Source organism: Eublepharis macularius, chromosome 4 (assembly GCF_028583425.1).
Source record: "Eublepharis macularius isolate TG4126 chromosome 4, MPM_Emac_v1.0, whole genome shotgun sequence".
Lineage (NCBI taxonomy): Eukaryota > Metazoa > Chordata > Lepidosauria > Squamata > Eublepharidae > Eublepharis > Eublepharis macularius.
In genome coordinates, this window is record NC_072793.1 from 179,732,001 (window position 1) to 179,753,827 (window position 21,827).

The following is a 21,827-nucleotide window of genomic DNA, read 5'->3' on the forward strand; positions in this document are numbered from 1 at the left end:
ACAAAGACAAAGACAGCGACAACGACAGCAACAAAGACAATGACAGCGACAAAGACAAAGACAGAGATAAAGACAAAGACAGCGACAGCGACAGCGACAGCAACAAACACAAAGACAGCGACAAAGAAAAAGACAAAGACTGCGACAAAGACTGCGACAAAGACAGAGACAAAGACAGCGACAAAGACATAGACAAAGACAGCGACAGCGACAGCGACAGCGACAAAGAAAAAAGGCAGCGTCAAAGAAAAACACAGCAACAAAGGCAGCAACAAAGAGAAAGACAATGACAAAGACAAAGAAAGCGACAAAGACAAAGACAGCGACAAAGACAGCGACAAAGACAAGGAAAGCAACAAAGACAGCGTCAATGACAAAGACAGTGACAAAGACAAAGACAGCGACTAGGGGTGTGCAAGGAAAAAACTTTCGGCTTTCTTGTTTCGGGATTACCCGAAACAAGATTCTCTACCGGCATTAGCCGAAAGCCGAAACAAGAATCTCTTTCGGGATTCGGGATTCGGCATTATTTCGGCATTCTTTCGGGATTCTTTCGGGTTTTTTTGCTGGGAAAATGCCTCCGTCTTTCAGGACGCCTGGAGGAGGCATTTTCCCACCAAATAAGCCCAAAATTGGTGGGGACCTTCCTCTAACCCTTCTCTAACAACTACCCAAGTTTCAGACAGATTGGACTTTGGGGGGCCATGTTATGGCCCCCCAAAGCAGGTCCCCCCATCCTCCCCATAAGAAAGCAAAGGAGCAGCATATTGTTAGCATGCTGCTGCTGATCTTTCTTCATTATTTCCTTCCTTTGCCAGGGGTGGCATTTTGCATGCAAAATGCCCCCCAGCCCTCAGGGGCCCTTCTCCCACCCCTCCTCCCACCCCCCACCAAGGCTCAGCCTGCTCCCACTTGGGGGGGCCATTTCATGGCCTCCCCAAGTAGGTGCTCTAATCTCTACCACTGACAGCTGGGGGAGGCTTGTGTTGCCAGGGGTGGCATTTTGCATGCAAAATGCCCCCCAACCCTCTGGGGCCCTTCTCCCACCCCTCCTCCCACCCCCCACCAAGGCTCAGCCTGCTCCCACTTGGGGGGGCCATTTCATGGCCTCCCCAAGTAGGTGCTCTCAGCCCCTAAAGTCCACCCTTCACAGCCCCACACAAACCCAATTCCCCCCCAGCTGCCACACACAGACCCAAATCCCCCCAGTAGCCCCTCACAGACCCAAATCAACCCCCACCTGCCCCACACCCACCATAACCCCAGGAACAGGCTGGCCTGCCCTCCCCTTTTGGGAACCCCTAAACTCTCTTTCCCAGGGCAGTTCTGCACAGACAAGGGGTGCCACAATGGTGGCAGTGCCAAATCGTCCCTGGGAAAGAGCACCTGCCCTGGCACACAGACAACCACCCCCCTGACCCCCCCACCACCCGCAGAGAAGGCTGGCCAGCCTGCCCCATTGTTCCCTATGCTGGGAACCAACCTCCCATCAAAGAAGGGAACACAGACACACAATCATTAAGTTTAAAAAACCTTTATTTTCTCATTTTCAAATTACAAGTGGTCAACAAATCACAACATATTACACTTATTGTCCCTCATAGCACAACACAACACAATTAACTACACATCAGAGAATCTTAAACACAATTTTTTTTTTGAAATGGACAAACAGTAAAGTTTTGAACATTACAACAGGTCACATAGTGAGCGGGCACAACAGGGCATGGAAACAGAAGATGATCATAATAACTACCAGCCTAATACAACTCTCCCTCCATAACATGACTTAATGGGGGGGAACCACTGCAACAAAATCCCCCCCCCCAACCCTCTGGGGCCCTTCTCCCACCCTTCCTCCCATCCCCCCACCAAGGCTCAGCCTGCTCCCACTTGGGGGGGCCATTTCATGGCCTCCCCAAGTGGGTGCTCTGCTCTCATCTCTACCACTGACAGCTGGGAGAGGCTTGTCTTGCCAGGGGTGGCATTTTGCATGCCAAATGCCACCCTCACCCTCAGGGGCCCTTCTCCCACCCTTCCCCCCACCCCCCACCACATGCATTCCTTGACAATCAAGAAATCTGGAGTTAAATATAATGTGCATGTAAGTCCCTCAAAGACAGAAGCAATATGACCCATTTGATTTCCACAACCTCAGACACAATTAGGGATCCGTTTCCCCTTGGTGGGGGATCCCCCACTCTCACCTATCACCCCGAAGGGGGAAAGTCAGTGAATGAGCCTTCAAGGTACGCTCCAGGGGCTGCTGCCGTGATGTCACTGATGTCATCTTGCTGCCCTGAGAGTATGCCTGTGCTTTGCAGTGGGCTGATTTGGGCCCTGCAGGCCAAAGCAGGATCCCTTGTGGCCCAAATCTGCCTGCTGTGAATTGTGCGTGCTCCCCAGCCTTGTGTGATGATCACATCACTTCCTAGAACAGACATCATCATGCCAGAGCATTGCCATTAAATGATCATGCGTGTGTGAACAGACCCTAAGTATCCTGTAGGCTTCAGTGATGGTATAGTAATGTTTTCACTCACATTATAGAGAGAGAGAGAGAGAGAGAGAAGGGGGGGAGGCACTGAAACTAGATTATTTCTTCTATTTTACTGTCCCCTTCCAAAGCCAGGGTGGCATTGGCACAATGCCCCCCTCCCCCCGGCCAGAGCCTTAGTACCAGTATGCATTGACAGGCCCATGCATCATAGTCCTTTTTGAGACCCAGCCAAGTTGTGTGCCTTTTGGAGAAAAATGTTCAAGTTGCTGGTGGGGGTATGAACAATTTTTAGATATCCACTGTAGTGCAATGGCTAGAGAGTTGGTCTAGAATCTGGCAGACTCTGATTCTGTGCCTTGTAGGCTTGATGGATGTTCTTGGCTCAGCCTAAGTAAACAATTGTGTTGTGTTTTCCAGAGGCAGTCTAGGTGATTTTGGGGCCCTGGACAAATGTTCTTGACGGGGCCCCAGAACCAGTGCCGCCCCACCACTGGCTCCTTGCCAAGGCCAAGCAATTTGGTAACCTAGGCCCCAGATAGAGTGGGCAGGAGTGCGTTGTTTCCTTCCTCCCCCCCCCTCCACCCCCTCATACAACTAAGAAGGCCATCGGTGGAGTCACTCCAATGTGAGGCATGGAGCAGCTGTCTATTGTTAGCCTGGTTGTGATGAGGGTGAAACAAATCAAGGGAGAACAGCAATGTGTAAACCACTCTAGGTTCCCATGGGGGAGAAAACCGGGGCATAAGATAAACCTTTAATTTGGTGGGGAGGGGGTATATACATTTTATGTGTATGTGTCTGTATGTTTTATGCATTCAAATCACTTGTGGTGTACTTTAGAATTATATTGAGCTCCACAGTATCCCAAAAACCTTGTCCATGTATTGCAAACCGAAGTCAATCTACCACATCTAGGGTATTCTTCTTTTCCCTACTGCCTTCAATTTTTCTTAGCATTATTGTCTTTTCTAGTGAACCTTGTCTTCTCATGATGTGACATAAGCACTATCATCAATTGATATCTTCAAGGGAGAAAGCAGGCCTGATTTGGTCTGGATGCCACTTACATGTCTTTTTCGGAGTCCATGGTACATGTAAATTGAAACTTTCTTCCCACTTCACAGTGTGAATGCTTTTTCCTCCTATGAGCTTTGTCTAAATTTTACTGTACTGATACTGCTCATTTGGCCAAAAGGCCTGCCCTTGATCAATGCCACATTAAATACTTCATAATAAAAATATGTTTTTAGAACCATTTAAAAGTGTCCTTAAGTGCCATACGCTGATTTAAAAAACCATAAGCTAAATGTTTGGGAACACAACCAGATATGTGAATGACTGAAATGCAGCCCAATCCCACTGCTACTTAAAATCCATTTTTGATGGAGGTCTGGATTGTCTTACATTGGTGTCATTGGGCTTGGAATCAGGAACCTGGAAGCGTTCCATGGGGGCTACAACTTTCATGCCAAGGCTAAGAGGGTGGGAACGGGATCTCTCTGGGGTGGCAAACTCTGGCCTTGGAAGTTACTGGCAATTTGGGGGTGGGACTTGTGGAAAGGAAAATCTGAGTAGGGATCTCCCCCAGAATCCATGGTCCGCATTTGCCCTCTAAAGAGATTGCCCTTGGAAGCAGCCAGTTTATCTGTAGGGAACTACTCTCTCTAACCTGAACTCAAGCCCAACCAGGAGTTTGGCAGCCCTAGGAAAATTTCTGAAAAAGATGGCAAAGGAGGGCCAGCAACTGATAGAGGCATGGAAGCCCACACCAGGACAGTAGCAGGGGCCTACTTGGGCAAAAGGGACGACCAGTGCTCTCATCCCCCATAGTCCACTCCTTACAGCCCCACACAAACCCAGTTCCCCCACCCCAGCTGCCACACACAGACCCAAATCCTCCACTCAGCCCCTCTCAGAACCAAAACCACCCTCAGCTGCCCCACACCGAGTACCCCAGGAACAGGCTGGCCAGCCTGCCCCATTGTTCCCTATGCTGGGAACCAACCTCCCATCAAAGAAGGGAACACAGACACACAATCATTAAGTTTAAAAAACCTTTATTTTCTCATTTTCAAATTACAAGTGGTCAACAAATCACAACATATTACACTTATTGTCCCTCATAGCACAACACAACACAATTAACTACACATCAGAGAATCTTAAACACAATTTTTTTTTTGAAATGGACAAACAGTAAAGTTTTGAACATTACAACAGGTTACATAGTGAGCGGGCACAACAGGGCATGGAAACAGAAGATGATCATAATAACTACCAGCCTAATACAACTCTCCCTCCATAAAACGACTTAATGGGGGGGAACCACTGCAACAGGGTCCAGCAGAACCTATGTCATTTCCTGTGGCTGTGCTTTCAGTTCAGACACACAAAGCTGAACTGGGCACTTCCAAGGCACTGGACAATGGTATTTCTGGAGCAGTTCTGCAGAGGTCTCCCCCCACCCCCACACCAGCCTCAGAATTTACCTGGGAACATCTGTGAGAGATCATCATTGGCCGGTGCCCATCCACCACTCTTCCCGCATCCCCCAACCATGCAAACCCAACATTAACATCAAATTTTTTTTTTTAAACATGAACATTCAATCAACTTTTAAAAAACATAATCACAACATTTTTTGGGGGGGTTTTTTCCTTTTTTTTACATGAACAGAACATCAACTTTTAAAAAACATAATCACAACATTTTTTGGGGTTTTTTTTTTTTTTACATGAACATTCAATCAACTTTTAAAAAACATAATCACAACATTTTTTTTTGGTTTTTTTTTCCTTTTTTTTACATGAACAGAACATCAACTTTCAAAAAACAGTACAACAATTCTTCTACAATTTTTTTTACAATGATTTCATCTGATAAAAACACCTAAGCAATCCCTATCTAACCTGTTTCTCCCTCCAGTAGCAATCCATGTTTCTGGGGCATTATTTTTCATAATAAATTTGGTCCCACAGGGTATGTCTCAGTGATGGGAGATGTTTTGAATACCCTGGGGGGGGAGGCTTTCAAATTGCTGGGTGTTTTCCCTTTGCCACTGGTTCCTAACCACCCTCCCTCTACTGGCCGGTTTTAACTGTATATACAGGGTTTTATACAGGGGAGAGCGCGATTCCAAAGGATTGGACTCATAGAGGATGCAGGCCACAAGTTGGGCTCACCTCAGTCACTCTGGAAGTCCAGTCCTGAGAAATCGAAGAGGCGAGAGTTGACCTTCAGGAAGGTCAACTGCTCGACTCTCCATGGGAGAAGGCGAGTGCGATGTGGGCCGACAATGTCGCCCGCATGTGAAAAGACGCGCTCGCTCTCCACGCTCGTCGGAGGGCATGAGAGCAGCCGCTGCGCCTCGAGGGAGAGGTCCGGCCAGACCGACTCCTTCCTGGCCCAGTAGCTGAGCGGATCGGTGGAGAGCGACTCGCAGGGCTCCGCGAGGTAGTCCCTGACCATCGCCTCCGCCGGATCCTCTCTCACGGTCCTCACGACCCCAGAGGGGACGAGGGCCCACCGGAGCATCTCCATCTCCATCGGCACTCCGGTGGTGGCCTCGGGGGGGGCCTGCGCAGAGGGGGCGTCAGAGGGACCCGCACGGCAGGGCCCCTCTTGCGTCCCCCCTGTCGACAGGCGTCCCCTCTTGGCCTGCCTGCGCCTCACCCAAGAGCAGAGCCCGTCTCTGGCTTGGGTGAGGTTCCCGTCCCGCTCGGCGAAAGTGCCCTTTATGCGCGGGTCACACATGGTCGCCAACATGTATGACTCTTCCTTAGTGAGAGGAGTTAGCCTGGCAGCTATGCCCTGCTGCAGCCTTCTCACTAATGCGCGCACCGCTGGAACAAGGTCAGCACGGGGCGCGACCCGGTCTGCAAGGGTGGCCAGATTCCTCTGGAGCGTGTGCACCAGGGGAATGACCAGACCGAGGGTCGCCGTGTCTGACGAGACCGCCACAGTGAAGTCCTTGAAGGGCTTCAGGACCTCCACTGTCTGGGTGATGGTGAGCCAATCCTCCCGGTTGAACTCACCCACCTGACTCGCACCGCGGTGCTCGGAGAGCCACGCGTGGAGTGCGGCCTGCTGCTCCACCAAGCGCTCAAGCATGGCGCAGGTGGAGTTCCAGCGAGTGCTGACGTCAGTGATCAGAGCGTGCTCTGGCACACCTGTCCTGACCTGTGTCTGGCGCAGTTCGTGCGTGGCCTTCACGCTGCGCGAGAAGTGACCCGTGAGCCTCCGACATTTCTGGACAAGTAACTGGAGTTCACGGGTCCGGGTATCCACGGGTTCCTTCGAGGAGCCCAACCCCAGCGCATCTCTCACCACTAGGTGAAGCTTGTGAGCGGCACAGTAGACGCTCTCTCGGCTCACTAGATGCGCCGCTGCCCTCATGTTCTTGCCACCGTCCGTCACCATGCATCCCACGGTGGCGGGTCCCTGGCCTATCCACTCGTCCAACTGTCTCCTTAAGGTGGCAGCGATGTTCTCCGCCGTGTGGGACACGTCGAGCACCTCGGCGTGAAGCAAGGCCTTGCAGTAGCCGGCCTGGCGGTCTCGCATCCTTCCCTGTCTAGCTGTGCTAGGCACCTCCCCCCGGCCCCCACCCAGAACCGACTCGGGTTCCCACCAGTGAGCAGTAAGCGAGAGGTACGCTTGCTGCACACTTGGGCAGGTCCAGATGTCCGATGTGAAGTGCACAGTTCTCCCGGCAACCCGGGACAGCTGTGCCTTCACATGATCCCTGGCAGCCTTGTAAAACGAGGGCACCACCGATCTGCTCAACGACGTGCGAGCAGGGACGGCGTACCAGGGAAAGCAATCTTGGAGCAGCCCTGAGAAGCCGAAGTCTTCAACTACGGAATACGGTTGCCCATCCACTGCTATCATGTTGACGATGTGGCGCGTGATGCGCCTGCTCGCCCTCCGGATCCCCTCTCTGGGCACACTAGCGCCCTGCATACCAAGCATCTCCGGGAGAGAGGCTTGGCGTCCCTTTCCTGCAGGTACCCTTGGGGGGAGAGCACCAGAGGAGCCTGCCTCCTTCTGGCTAGCTGGCGGCCGTGCGGCGCCACTCGAACCCTCCTCCCGAAGAAGCACCGCCTGGTGGTGCCTCTTCATATGGTACCTCATCCCAGACGTGGAGAGATGCCACACATCTTTGCCACGGCTGACGCGCTGCCTACAATGCAGGCACAGGGCTGCTCGGGGATCCTCCGCTGCCTGGAAGTGCTTCCAGATTTCGGAGGAAAAGGGCATCCCACGCTTCCCAGGAGAAGCGCGTTCGGGACCACCCTGCGGCACCTCCTGTGAGGTGCTCTGGCCGGACACACCGTGTCCCACTCTCGGCCGGGCAGGTGGGGATGGACGAGGCTGAAGGGGCAGAGATGTGGGCTCTTCCACCACAGTCTCTGCCTCTTCCTCCCGCGTCCTCTCCTCCTGCACAGCCGTGAGAGGCCTGCTGCTGGCCTCAGAGGAAACTGGGGTGGACCGCCCCAGGGGGGGTCTCACGGGCAGTTCCTCCAACATCCTCCGGGTTCCTGGGGTGAGCGGGAGCGCAGGGAAAGTCATGTGCTCCGCGCCCATCCCAGGAGACACCACATGCTGCCCCTCCTCCAGCAGCTGGCTCGCAACCACTGGAGGAGGAGGAGCCTCAGCAGCAGGCCCCTGCCCAGTGCCAGCCCCTGCCTCACGCACCCGGGTTGGGGGTGGCCCTCCAGCAGCTGCCTCAGGAAAGAGAGTCTTGCGAACCCTCTTCCTGTCACCAGAAGCCAGGCTGGTGAACGGCAGCAGCGCAGGGGAGGGCCTCCTCCGCTCAGATGGGGGGGCTGCCGCAGCAGTCCCCCTCCCCCTCCCCTCCTCCCCTCTAGATTTCTCCCTAGCCTTTCCCCCGGGGCCCCTCTCTGCTTTCCTCTCCGACATACTTTCCCCTCCCAAATTCAACCCTAACTAATCAGAAAAGATTTAGAAAACAAAGGTCAACTTTGTTTTCAAGACCTAACTAACCTGCTCTAAATCTGTGCTTCTAGTGGCTCTGTGACTTGGAGATGAACAATCAAGTGCCTTTTTAAGCAACCCTATTTATGTCAGGGAACCTGAGCCTGCCAATCAGCTGAATTCCTCTGGAATTGAGCTGGCCCTAAACCCCAATAACAGGTGACAAAGCCTTAAACACTCTCACACTAGTATGCCCGGGCCGGCCTGGCACCACCACGGGTGCCAGAGATGGGCAGTGGAACCCTAGTTATGGGGGCACTAATGGGAAGCCTATTGACAGCTATTACAAATTTTTATGTATATATATATATATATAGAATTCAAACCTAACACTCACTCACTAATGCTTTCCCTGCTGAGTCCCTATTTAGTTTTTTAAAAAAAACTAGGCTCGGTTTCCCTAATGATTATGTTGAGGGCAATTATCCACTGATCACCTACCAACTGGCCTACCTACCTAAGAGACACTATTTAGCGGGACCGATGTATCTGTGGTATGTCGGTGTGGGGTGTGGATGTGGTGTTTTGAAGATGAGCCTCCCCCCTCCCAAGCTAGCAAGAACCCACCCCCAAGGCCACCCAAATGTGAACCCGGACTCGCTCACAGTAACACCAGTCCTGCAGTCCAGCAATGTTCAGGCGGTCTTGCAGCTGGTCCTCCTCTCCTCCACGATGCTGTCAAGAAAATTGGAAATGTTAGCAGAGTCAACACCACACGCCGCACACGCAACCCCCAAAATTCAAGGCCCCGTTGCACAAGCCAAGTCAGCCCCCCCCCCTTAAAGGCTAGGGCCAACCAGCAGCAAAACAAAACACATCCACCCAGCAGAGCTTCTGGCCTGTGCAGGCCAAAAGCTGGCACACTCATTTTTTAGTCCTGTGAAACAGTAGTTCATGCCCACCCCACACTCAAACTTGAAAAATGAAACATGAAAGAAAGCAGGCACTGCGATCAATGCTGGCCCCCCTAACCCCCAAACAATATCCTCTTGCCCAACCAGAAAATGCCCCCCCCCGGCCCAAGCCATAAAGACAGAGCCAAAGCATATGCTCGCAGGTAGGCACAGCAGCAGACATAAGCTCAAAAACCAAATTTAACAACAACCCTACCAGTCCACCAGTGCAGATGTCCAGCAATGTTGATCCTCCACGCAGAGATCTGCAGGCCGATGTCCACCAAGTGCAGTCCAGTCCAGAAGAGGTCCACCAACGATAAACAACCTGAATGTGAAGCAAAACAGTGAGTGCCAGGCCAGCAAACGGGAAGGGTTACCAAAGCCGGAGCAGCAGGCCTGTGTGTGGGCCGAAGGCTGGCACAGTTGATCAGGACGGAGCCTGTTGGGAATCCTTGCAAGCAGGGGACCAGACACAGAAACGCAAGCCACACCATTCCAGATTGTGGAGCACTACTGTGAGTGCCAGGCCAGCAACCAAAAAGGGTTACCTTGGCCAAAGCAGCATACCTGTGTGTGGCCCACAGGCTGGCACAGTTGATCAGGACGGAGCCTGTTGGGAATCCTTGCAAGCAGGGGACCAGACACAGAAACGCAAGCCACACCATTCCAGATTGTGGAGCACTACTGTGAGTGCCAGGCCAGCAACCAAAAAGGGTTACCTTGGCCAAAGCAGCATACCTGTGTGTGGCCCACAGGCTGGCACAGTTGATCAGGACGGAGCCTGTTGGGAATCCTTGCAAGCAGGGGACCAGACACAGAAAAGCAAGCCACACCATTCCAGATTGTGGAGCACAACTGTGAGTGCCAGCCAGAAGAAAGGCTTCTGGCCTGTGTAGGCCCAAAGCTGGCACACTCTGGTTTTAATCTTAAAACAGTGGATCAAGCTTAAAGAAGGCAAGCACAACAACCAATGCTGAAACCCCCCCCCCACCATCAAACATTGTCTGCCCAACCTGTCCCCCAGGCCATACCTGTGTGTGGCCCACAGGCTGGCACAGTTGATCAGGACGGAGCCTGTTGGGAATCCTTGCAAGCAGGGGACCAGACACAGAAAAGCAAGCCACACCATTCCAGATTGTGGAGCACAACTGTGAGTGCCAGCCAGAAGAAAGGCTTCTGGCCTGTGTAGGCCCAAAGCTGGCACACTCTGGTTTTAATCTTAAAACAGTGGATCAAGCTTAAAGAAGGCAAGCACAACAACCAATGCTGAAACCCCCCCCCCCACCATCAAACATTGTCTGCCCAACCTGTCCCCCAGGCCATACCTGGGTGTGGCCCACAGGCTGGCACAGTTGATCAGGACGGAGCCTGTTGGGAATCCTTGCAAGCAGGGGACCAGACACAGAAAAGCAAGCCACACCATTCCAGATTGTGAAGCACAACTGTGAGAGCCAGCCAGAAGAAAGGCTTCTGGCCTGTGTAGGCCCAAAGCTGGCACACTCTGGTTTTAATCTTAAAACAGTGGATCAAGCTTAAAGAAGGCAAGCACAACAACCAATGCTGAAACCCCCCCCCCCCACCATCAAACATTGTCTGCCCAACCTGTCCCCCAGGCCATACCTGTGTGTGGCCCACAGGCTGGCACAGTTGATCAGGACGGAGCCTGTTGGGAATCCTTGCAAGCAGGGGACCAGACACAGAAACGCAAGCCACACCATTCCAGATTGTGGAGCACAACTGTGAGTGCCAGCCAGAAGAAAGGCTTCTGGCCTGTGTAGGCCCAAAGCTGGCACACTCTGGTTTTAATCTTAAAACAGTGGATCAAGCTTAAAGAAGGCAAGCACAACAACCAATGCTGAACCCCCCCCCCCACCATCAAACATTGTCTGCCCAACCTGTCCCCCAGGCCATACCTGTGTGTGGCCCACAGGCTGGCACAGTTGATCAGGACGGAGCCTGTTGGGAATCCTTGCAAACAGGGGACCAGACACAGAAAAGCAAGCCACACCATTCCAGATTGTGAAGCACAACTGTGAGAGCCAGCCAGAAGAAAGGCTTCTGGCCTGTGTAGGCCCAAAGCTGGCACACTCTGGTTTTAATCTTAAAACAGTGGATCAAGCTTAAAGAAGGCAAGCACAACAACCAATGCTGAACCCCCCCCCCCACCATCAAACATTGTCTGCCCAACCTGTCCCCCAGGCCATACCTGTGTGTGGCCCACAGGCTGGCACAGTTGATCAGGACGGAGCCTGTTGGGAATCCTTGCAAGCAGGGGACCAGACACAGAAAAGCAAGCCACACCAATCCAGATTGTGAAGCACAACTGTGAGAGCCAGCCAGAAGAAAGGCTTCTGGCCTGTGTAGGCCCAAAGCTGGCACACTCTGGTTTTAATCTTAAAACAGTGGATCAAGCTTAAAGAAGGCAAGCACAACAACCAATGCTGAACCCCCCCCCCCACCATCAAACATTGTCTGCCCAACCTGTCCCCCAGGCCATACCTGTGTGTGGCCCACAGGCTGGCACAGTTGATCAGGACGGAGCCTGTTGGGAATCCTTGCAAGCAGGGGACCAGACACAGAAAAGCAAGCCACACCATTCCAGATTGTGGAGCACAACTGTGAGAGCCAGCCAGAAGAAAGGCTTCTGGCCTGTGTAGGCCCAAAGCTGGCACACTCTTGTTTTAATCTTAAAACAGTGGATCAAGCTTAAAGAAGGCAAGCACAACAACCAATGCTGAAACCCCCACCCCACCATCAAACATTGTCTGCCCAACCTGTCCCCCAGGCCATGCCAAGAATAAACTGCAACACCTTTTTGCAGAGGCAGGCCACAGCAGCACATTGCCCAGCATCAAAAAAATTTACAAAAATTTTAAAAAGGCCTACCAGGTGTCCTCTCAGGATGTCCAGCACAGTTGATCCTCCAGGCAGATGTCCTCCAGGCTCCAGGTGCAGTCTCTCTTCTTCTCCTCTCTCGGTCACAGCTCAGCAGCAGCAGCAACAGAAGTGTTCCAGACAGTCTTGCTCCAAATTTAAATCCCCTGCTGCAGCCTCAGCCAAAGATTTAAATCTATTGGCTGGCATGAGAATGCAGCAGTGGGATTGGTGACTCCTAAAGTCCCCAGTCCCCTGCCTTTCCCCACCCACACTCCAAGAGCCACCCTCCTCCTGCTCCCCCTCCCCTACCTGTTAGTTTTGGCGGGAATCTCTGCTGCTTTGCAAATGCAAAGTGCAATGCAATGCTTGCACCTTGCATTTGCAAGGCAAAGCAGGATTCCCTATCCTCCTTTGCAAGAGGGGTGGGGGGTGACAGAAGGAGTGAGTGATTCACTCCTTCTCCCCCCCTCCCCTCTTCTAAGAGCCTGCAGGAAGCCTTTGCTTCCAGCAGGACTTTGCTAGCCGCTTGCTAAGGCAAACGGCTAGCAAAATCAAAATGGCGATTCTCGAATGCCGAAAGAATGCCGAAAGAATCCCGAAACGTTTCGGGTTTTTCTTTCGGCAATCCCGAAACGTTTCGGCATTCCCCGAAACGTTTCGGCATTCTTGAAGAATGCCGAAACACTTTTGTTTCGGCATTCTTTCGGCATTCTGAATGCCGAAACGCACATCCCTAACAGCGACAAAGACAAAGACAGCGACAAAGACAGCCACAGCGACAGCGACAACGTCAAAGACAAAGACAGCGACAGCGACAAAGACAGCGACAAAGACAGCGACAAAGATAGCCACATAGACAAAGACAGCGACAGCGACAAAGACAGCGACAAAGACAAAGACAGCGCCAAGGACAATGACAAAAACAGCGACAATGACAAAGACAAAGACAGCAACAAACGCAACGAAAGCGACAAAGACAAAGACAAAGACATAGACATAGACAAAGACATCAACAGCAACAAAGACAAAGACAGCGACAAAGAAAAAGACAAAGACAGCGACAAAGACAAAGACAAAGACAAAGACAAAGACAGCGACAAAGCGACAAAGACAGCGACAAAGGCAGCGACAAAGACAGCGACAAAAACAGCAACAAAAACAGCGACAAAGAGAAAGACAGCTACAAGGCAAAGACAGCGACAAAGACAACGACAAAGAGAAAGACAGCGACAAAGACAGCGACAAAGACAGAGACAAAAACAAAGACAAAGACAGTGAAAAAAGACAAAGAGAGCGACAGCGACAGCAACAAAGACAAAGACAGCGACAACGACGGCAACAAAGACAATGACAGCGACAAAGATAAAGACAGAGACAAAGACAAAGACAAAGACAAAGACAGCGACAGCGACATCAACAGCAACAAAGACAAAGACAGCGACAAAGACTGCGACAAAGACAGCGACAAAGACTGCGACAAAGACAGAGACAAAGACAGCGACAGCGACAAAGAAAAAAGACAGCGTCAAAGAAAAACACAGCAACAAAGGCAGCAACTAAGACAAAGACAATGACAAAGACAAAGAAAGCGACAAAGACAAAGACAGCGACGAACACAGCGACAAACACAGCAACAAAGACAGAGACAAAGACAAGGAAAGCGACAAAGACAGCGTCAATGACAAAGACAGCGACAAAGACAAAGACAGCGACAAAGACAAAGATAAAGACAGCAACAAAGAAAAAGGTGCTGTCTTTGTCTTTGTCGCTGTCTTTGTCTTTGTCGCTGTCTTTGTCACTGTCTTTGTCTTTGTCGCTGTCTTTGTCTTTGTCGCTGTCTTTGTCTTTGTCTTTGTCGCTGTCTCTGTCTTTGTCGCTGTCTTTGTCTTTGTCGCTGTCTCTGTCTTTGTCGCTGTCTTTGTCTTTGTTGCAGTCTTTGTCTTTGTCGCTGTCTTTTTCGCTGTCATTGCGCTGTCTTTGTCGCTGTCTTTGTCTTTGTCGCTGTCTTTGTCTTTTTCTTTGTCGCTGTATTTGTCGCTGTCTTTGTCTTTGTGGCTGTCTTTGTCTTTGTCTTTGTCTTTGTCTTTGTCTTTGTCGCTGTCGCTGTCGCTGTCGCTGTCGCTGTCGCTGTCGCTGTCGCTGTCGCTGTTGCTGTCGCTGTAGCTGTCGCTATCTTTGTCTTTGACGCTGTCATTGACAAAGACAAAGAAAGCGACAAAGACAAAGACAGCCACAAAGACAGCGACAAAGATAAAGACAAAGACAGCGACAAAGACAAAGACAGAGACAAAGACAAAGACAGCGACAAAGACAGCGACAAAGACAAAAACAGCGCCAAAGACAGCAAAAAAGACAGCGACAAAGACAAAGACTGCAACAAAGACAAAGACAGCGCCAAAGACAGAGACAGCGACAAAGACAAAGACAGCGACAAAGACAAAGACAGCGACAAAGACAGCAAGAAAGACAAAGACAGTGACAAAGACAGTGACAAAGACAGTGACAAAGACAAAGACAGCGACAAAGACAGCGACAAAGACAAAGAAAGTGACAAAGACAGCGACAAAGACAGCGTCAAAGACAGGGACAGCGACAGCGACAAAGACAAAGACAACGACAAAGACAGCGACAAAGACAGTGACAAAGACAGCGACAGCGACAAAGACACTGACAAAGACAGCGACAGTGAAAAAGACAGCAACAAGGACAGCGACAAAGACAGCGACAAAGAAAAAGACAAAGACAAAGACAGCGACAAAGACAAAGACAGAGACAAAGACAGTAACAAAGACAAAGACAAAGACAACGACAAAGACAGCGACAAAGACAAAGACAGCGACAAAGACAAAGACAGCGACAAAGACAGCAACAAAGACAAAGACAGCAACAGCGACAAAGACAAAGACAGTGACAAAGACAGCGACAAAGACAAAGACAGCAACAAAGACAAAGACAGTGACTAAAATAAAGACAAAGACAGCGACAAAGACAGAGACAAAGACAAAGACAGCGACAAGGCAAAGACAGCGACAAAGACAAAGACAGCGACAAAGACAGCGACAAAGACAAAGACAGCGACAAAGACAGAGACAAAGACAAAAACAAAGACAAAGACAGTGAAAAAAGACAAAGACAGCGACAGCGACAGCAACAAAGACAAAGACAGCGACAACGACAGCAACAAAGACAATGACAGAGACAAAGACAAAGACAGAGACAAAGACAAAGACAGCGACAGCGACAGCGACAGCAACAAAGACAAAGACAGCGACAAAGAAAAAGATAAAGACTGCGACAAAGACTGCGACAAAGACAGAGACAAAGACAGCGACAAAGACATAGACAAAGACAGCGACAGCGACAGCGACAGCGACAGCGACAGCGACAGCGACAGCGACAAAGAAAAAAGGCAGCGTCAAAGAAAAACACAGCAACAAAGGCAGCAACAAAGAGAAAGACAATGACAAAGACAAAGAAAGCGACAAAGACAAAGACAGCGACAAAGACAGCGACAAAGACAGCGACAAAGACAAGGAAAGCAACAAAGACAGCGTCAATGACAAAGACAGTGACAAAGACAAAGACAGCGACAAAGACAAAGACAGCGACAAAGACAGCCACAGCGACAGCGACAACGTCAAAGACAAAGATAGTGACAGCGACAAAGACAGCGACAAAGACAGCGACAAAGATAGCCACATAGACAAAGACAGCGACAGCGACAAAGGCAGCGACAAAGACAGCGACAAAGACAGCGACAAAGATAGCCACATAGACAAAGACAGCGACAGCGACAAAGACAGCGACAAAGACAAAGACAGCGCCAAGGACAAAGACAAAAACAGCGACAATGACAAAGACAAAGACAGCAACAAACGCAACGAAAGCGACAAAGACAAAGACAAAGACAAAGACAAAGACAAAGACAAAGACAAAGACATAGACATAGACAAAGACATCAACAGCAACAAAGACAAAGACAGCGACAAGGACAAAGACAAAGACAAAGACAAAGACAAAGACAAAGACAAAGACAAAGACAAAGCGACAAAGACAGCGACAAAGGCAGCGACAAAGACAGCGACAAAAACAGCAACAAAAACAGCGACAAAGAGAAAGACAGCTACAAGGCAAAGACAGCGACAAAGACAACGACAAAGAGAAAGACAGCGACAAAGACAGCGACAAAGACAGAGACAAAAACAAAGACAAAGACAGTTAAAAAAGACAAAGAGAGCGACAGCGACAGCAACAAAGACAAAGACAGCGACAACGACGGCAACAAAGACAATGACAGCGACAAAGACAAAGACAGAGACAAAGACAAAGACAAAGACAAAGACAGCGACAGCGACATCAACAGCAACAAAGACAAAGACAGCGACAAAGACTGCGACAAAGACAGCGACAAAGACTGCGACAAAGACAGAGACAAAGACAGCGACAGCGACAAAGAAAAAAGACAGCGTCAAAGAAAAACACAGCAACAAAGGCAGCAACTAAGACAAAGACAATGACAAAGACAAAGAAAGCGACAAAGACAAAGACAGCGACAAAGACAGCGACAAACACAGCAACAAAGACAGAGACAAAGACAAGGAAAGCGACAAAGACAGCGTCAATGACAAAGACAGCGACAAAGACAAAGATAGCGACAAAGACAAAGATAAAGACAGCAACAAAGAAAAAGGTGCTGTCTTTGTCTTTGTCGCTGTCTTTGTCTTTGTCGCTGTCTTTGTCACTGTCTTTGTCTTTGTCGCTGTCTTTGTCTTTGTCGCTGTCTTTGTCTTTGTCTTTGTCGCTGTCTCTGTCTTTGTCGCTGTCTTTGTCTTTGTCGCTGTCTCTGTCTTTGTCGCTGTCTTTGTCTTTGTTGCAGTCTTTGTCTTTGTCGCTGTCTTTTTCGCTGTCATTGCGCTGTCTTTGTCGCTGTCTTTGTCTTTGTCGCTGTCTTTGTCTTTGTCGCTGTCTTTGTTGCTGCCTTTGTCTTTGTCGCTGTCTTTGTCTTTGTCGCTGACTTTGTCACTGTCTTTGTCTTTGTCGCTGTCTTTGTCACTGTCTTTGTCGCTGTCTTTGTTTTTGTCTCTGTCTGTCGCTGTCTTTGTCTTTGTCGCTGTCTATGTCGCTGTCGCTGTCTTTGTTGCTGTCTTTGTCGCTGTCTTTTTTCACTGTTGCTGTCTTGGTCATTGTCTTTGCCCCTGTCGCTGTCTTTGTCTTCGTCTTGGTCTTTGTCTTTGTCGCTGTCTCTGTCGCTGTCTTTCTCTTTGTTGCTGTCTCTGTTGCTTTCCTTGTCTTTGTCGTTGTCGTTGTCTTTGTCTTTGTCTTTGTCGCTGTCTCTGTCGCTGTCTTTCTCTTTGTCGCTGTCTTTGTCGCTGTCTTTGACTTTGTTGCTGTCACTGTAGCTGTCGCTGTCGCTGTCTTTGTCGCTGTCTTTGTCACTGTCTTTCTCGCTGTCTTTGTCTTTGTCGCTGTCTGACACTGTCTTTGTCTTTGTCGCTGTCTTTGTCGTTGTCGCTGTCTTTATCACTGTCTTTTTCGCTGTCTTTGTCTTTGTCGCTGTCATTGTCTTGGTCGCTGTCATTGTCGCTGTCTTTGTCTTCATCTTGATCTTTGTCTTTGTCGCTGTCTCTGTCGCTGTCTTTCTCTTTGTCGCTGTCTCTGTCGCTTTCTTTGTTTTTGTCGTTGTCATTGTCTTTGTCTTTGTCTTTGTCGCTGTCTCTGTCGCTCTTTCTCTTTGTTGCTGTCTTTGTCGCTGTCTTTGACTTTGTCGCTGTCACTATAGCTGTCGCTGTCGCTGTCTTTGTCGCTGTCTTTGTTGCTGTCTTTGTCTTTCTCGCTGTCTTTGTCACTGTCTTTGTCGCTGTCATTGTCTTTGTCGCTGTCTGACACTGTCTTTGTCTTTGTCGCTGTCTTGGTTGCTGTCGCTGTCTTTATCACTGTCTTTTTCGCTGTCTTTGTCTTTGTTGCTGTCGCTGTCGCTGTCTTTGTCTTTGGTGCTGTCTTTGTCTTTGTCGCTGTCATTGTCTTTGTCGCTGTCATTGTCGCTGTCTTTGTCTTTGTCGCTGTCGCTGTCTCTGACTTAGTTGCTGTCTCAGTCGCTGTCTTTGTCTTTGTCGCTGTCTCTGTTGCTGTCTTTGTCGCTGTCTTTGTCGTTGTCTTTGTATTTCTCACTGTCTTTGTCTTTGTCCTTGTCTTTGTCTTTGTCGCTGACTTTGTCTTTATCTTTTTCGCTGTCTTTTTCGCTGTCTTTGTCTTTGTCGCTGTCTTTGTCACTGTCGCTGTCTTGGCTGCTGTCTTTGTCGCTGTCTTTTTTCACTGTCGCTGTCTTGGTAGTTGTCTTTGTCACTGTCGCTGTCTTTGTCTTCGTCTTGGTCTTTGTCTTTGTCGCTGTCTCTGTCGGTGTGGTTCTCTTTGTCGCTGTCTCTGTCGCTTTCTTTGTCTTTGTCGTTGTCGTTGTCTTTGTCTTTGTCGCTGTCTCTGTCGCTGTCTTTCTCTTTGTCGCTGTCTTTGTCGCTGTCTTTGACTTTGTCGCTGTCACTGTAGCTGTCGCTGTCGCTGTCTTTGTCGCTGTCTTTGTCGCTGTCTTTGTCTTTGTTGCTGTCTTTGTCACTCTCTTTGTCGCTGTCTTTGTCTTTGTCGCTGTCTGACACTGTCTTTGTCTTTGTCGCTGTCGCTGTCGCTGTCGCTGTTGCTGTCTTTATCACTGTCTTTTTCGCTGTCTTTGTTTTTGTTGCTGTTGCTGTCACTGTCTTTGTCTTTGTTGCAGTCTTTGTCTTTGTCGCTGTCTTTTTCGCTCTCATTGCACTGTCTTTGTTTTTGTCGCTGTCTTTGTCTTTGTCGCTGTCTTTGTCACTCTCTTTGTCGCTGTCTTTGTCTTTGTCGCTGTCTGACACTGTCTTTGTCGCTGTCGCTGTCGCTGTCGCTGTCGCTGTCGCTGTCGCTGTCGCTGTCGCTGTCGCTGTTGCTGTCTTTATCACTGTCTTTTTCGCTGTCTTTGTCTTTGTTGCTGTTGCTGTCGCTGTCTTTGTCTTTGGCGCTGTCTTTGTCTTTGTTGCTGTCATTGTCTTTGTCGCTGTCATTGTCGCTGTCTTTGTCTTTGTCGCTGTCGCTGTCGCTGACTTAGTCGCTGTCTCAGTCGCTGTCTTTGTCTTTGTCGCTGTCTCTGTTGCTGTCTTTGTCGCTGTCTTTGTCTTTGTCGTTGTCTTTGTATTTGTCACTGTCTTTGTCTTTGTCCCTGTCTTTGTCTTTGTCGCTGTCTTTGTCTTTGTCTTTTTCGCTGTCTTTGTCGCTGTCTTTGTCTTTGTCACTGTCTTTGTCTCTGTCTTTGTCTTTGTCGCTGTCTTTGTCTTTGTCGCTGTCTTTGACAAAGACAAAGACAGCAAAAAAGACAGCAACAAAGACAACGACAGCGAAAAAGACAAAGACAGTGACAAAGACAATGTCAAATACAGTGACAGCAACAGCGACAAAGACAGAGACAGCGACAGCGACACCGAGAAAGACAGCCACAAAGACAGCAACAAAGACAAAGACAAAGACAGCAACAAAGACAGCGACAAAAAGACAAGGACAGCAAGAAAGACAAAGACAGCGACAAAGACAGCGACAGCGACAAAGACAGCGACAGCAAAAAAGACAAAGACTGCGACAAAGACAAAGACAGCGACAAAGACAAACACAGCGACAAAGACAAACACAGCGACAAAGACAGCGACAAAGACAGCGACAAAGACAGCGACAAAGACAGCGACAAAGACAAAGACAGCGACAAAGCGACAAAGGCAGCGACAAAGACAGCGACAAAAACAGCAACAAAAACAGCGACAAAGACAAAGACACCGACAAAGACAGAGACAAAGACAAAAACAAAGACAAAGACAGTGAAAAAAGACAAAGACAGCGACAGCGACAGCGACAGCAACAAAGACAAAGACAGCGACAACGACAGCAACAAAGACAATGACAGCGACATAGACAAAGACAGAGACAAAGACAGCGACAGCGACAGCAACAGCAACAAAGACAAAGACAGCGACAAAGACTGTGACAAAGACTGCGACAAAGACTGCGACAAAGACAGAGACAAAGACAGCGACAAAGACAGCGACAGCGACAGCGACAGCGACAGCGACAGCGACAAAGAAAAAAGACAGCGACAAAGAAAAACACAGCAACAAAGGCAGCAACAAAGACAAAGACAATGACAAAGACAAAGAAAGCGACAAAGACAAAGACAGCGAGAAAGACAGCGACAAAGACAGCGACAAAGACAAGGAAAGCAATAAAGACAGCGACAAAGACAGCGTCAATGACAAAGACAGCGACAAAGACAAAGACAGCGACAAAGACAAAGATAAAGACAGCAACAAAGAAAAAGGTGCTGTCTTAGTCTTTGTCGCAGTCTTTGTCTTTGTCGCTGTCGCTGTCTTTGTCTTTGTCGCTGTCGCTGTCGCTATCGCTGTCTTTGTCGTTGTCGCTGTCTTTGTCTTTGTCTTTGTCTTTGTCTTTGTCGCTGTCTTTGCCTTTGTCGCTGTCTTTGTCGCTGACTTTGTCTTTGTCTCTTTCTTTGTCTTTGTCGCTGTCTTTGTCTTTGTCTTTGTCGCTGTCTTTGTCTTTGTCGCTGACTTTGTCGCTATCTTTGACGCTGTCTTTGTCTTTGTCGCTGTCTTTATCGCTGTCTTTATCTTTGTCGCGGTCTTTGTAGCTGTCTTTGTCTTTGTCTTTGTCGCTGTCTTTGTCTTTGTCTTTGTCTTTGTCTTTGTCTTTGTCTTTGTCTTTGTCTTTGTCTTTGTCTTTGTCTTTGTCTTTGTCTTTGTCGCTTTCGTTGCGTTTGTTGCTGTCTTTGTCTTTGTCGCTGTTTTTGTCTTTGTCCTTGGCGCTGTCTTTGTCTTTGTCGCTGTCTTTGTCGCTGTCGCTGTCTTTGTCTATGTGGCTATATTTGTCGCTGTCTTTGTCGCTGTCTTTGTCGCTGTCTTTGTCTTTGTCGCTGTCTTTGTCTTTGTCGCTGTCTTTGTCTTTGACGTTGTCGCTGTCGCTGTGGCTGTCTTTGTCGCTGTCTTTGTCTTTGTCGCTGTCTTTGTCTTTGTCTTTGTCTCTGTCTGTCGCTGTCTTTGTCTTTGTCGCTGTCTTTGTCGCTGTCGATGTCTTTGCTGCTGTCTTTGTCGCTGTCTTTTTTCACTGTTGCTGTCTTGGTCATTGTCTTTGTCCCTGTCGCTGTCTTTTTCTTCGTCTTCGTCTTTGTTGCTGTCTCTGTCGCTGTCTTTCTCTTTGTCGCTGTCTCTTTCGCTTTCTTTGTCTTTGTCGTTGTCGTTGTCTTTCTCTTTGTCTTTGTCTTTGTCGCTGTCTCTGTCGCTGTCTTTCTCTTTGTTGCTGTCTTTGTCGCTGTCTTTGACTTTGTCGCTGTCACTGTAGCTGTCGCTGTCGCTGTCTTTGTCGCTGTCTTTGTCGCTGTCTTTGTCTTTGTCGCTGTCTTTGTCACTGTCTTTGTGACTGTCTTTGTCGCTGTCTTTGTCATTGTCGCTGTCTGACACTGTTTTTGTCTTTGTCGCTGTCTTTGTCGC

General features: G+C 49.4%; 1 protein-coding gene across 1 annotated transcript in view; it reads right to left on the reverse strand.

The window, feature by feature from the left end:
- The window catches only part of LOC129327967 (vomeronasal type-2 receptor 26-like), a 43,581-nt gene extending 22,118 nt beyond the window's left edge, over positions 1 to 21,463 (reverse strand). The window contains exons 1-2 of the mRNA XM_054976715.1: positions 21,391 to 21,463; positions 18,439 to 18,588 (exon numbers count right to left, since the gene is read on the reverse strand). Coding sequence (XP_054832690.1) covers positions 18,439 to 18,588; positions 21,391 to 21,463 — 223 coding nt within the window. The remainder of the gene's footprint in view (positions 1 to 18,438; positions 18,589 to 21,390) is intronic.
- Between the last annotated feature and the right edge of the window lie 364 nt (positions 21,464 to 21,827).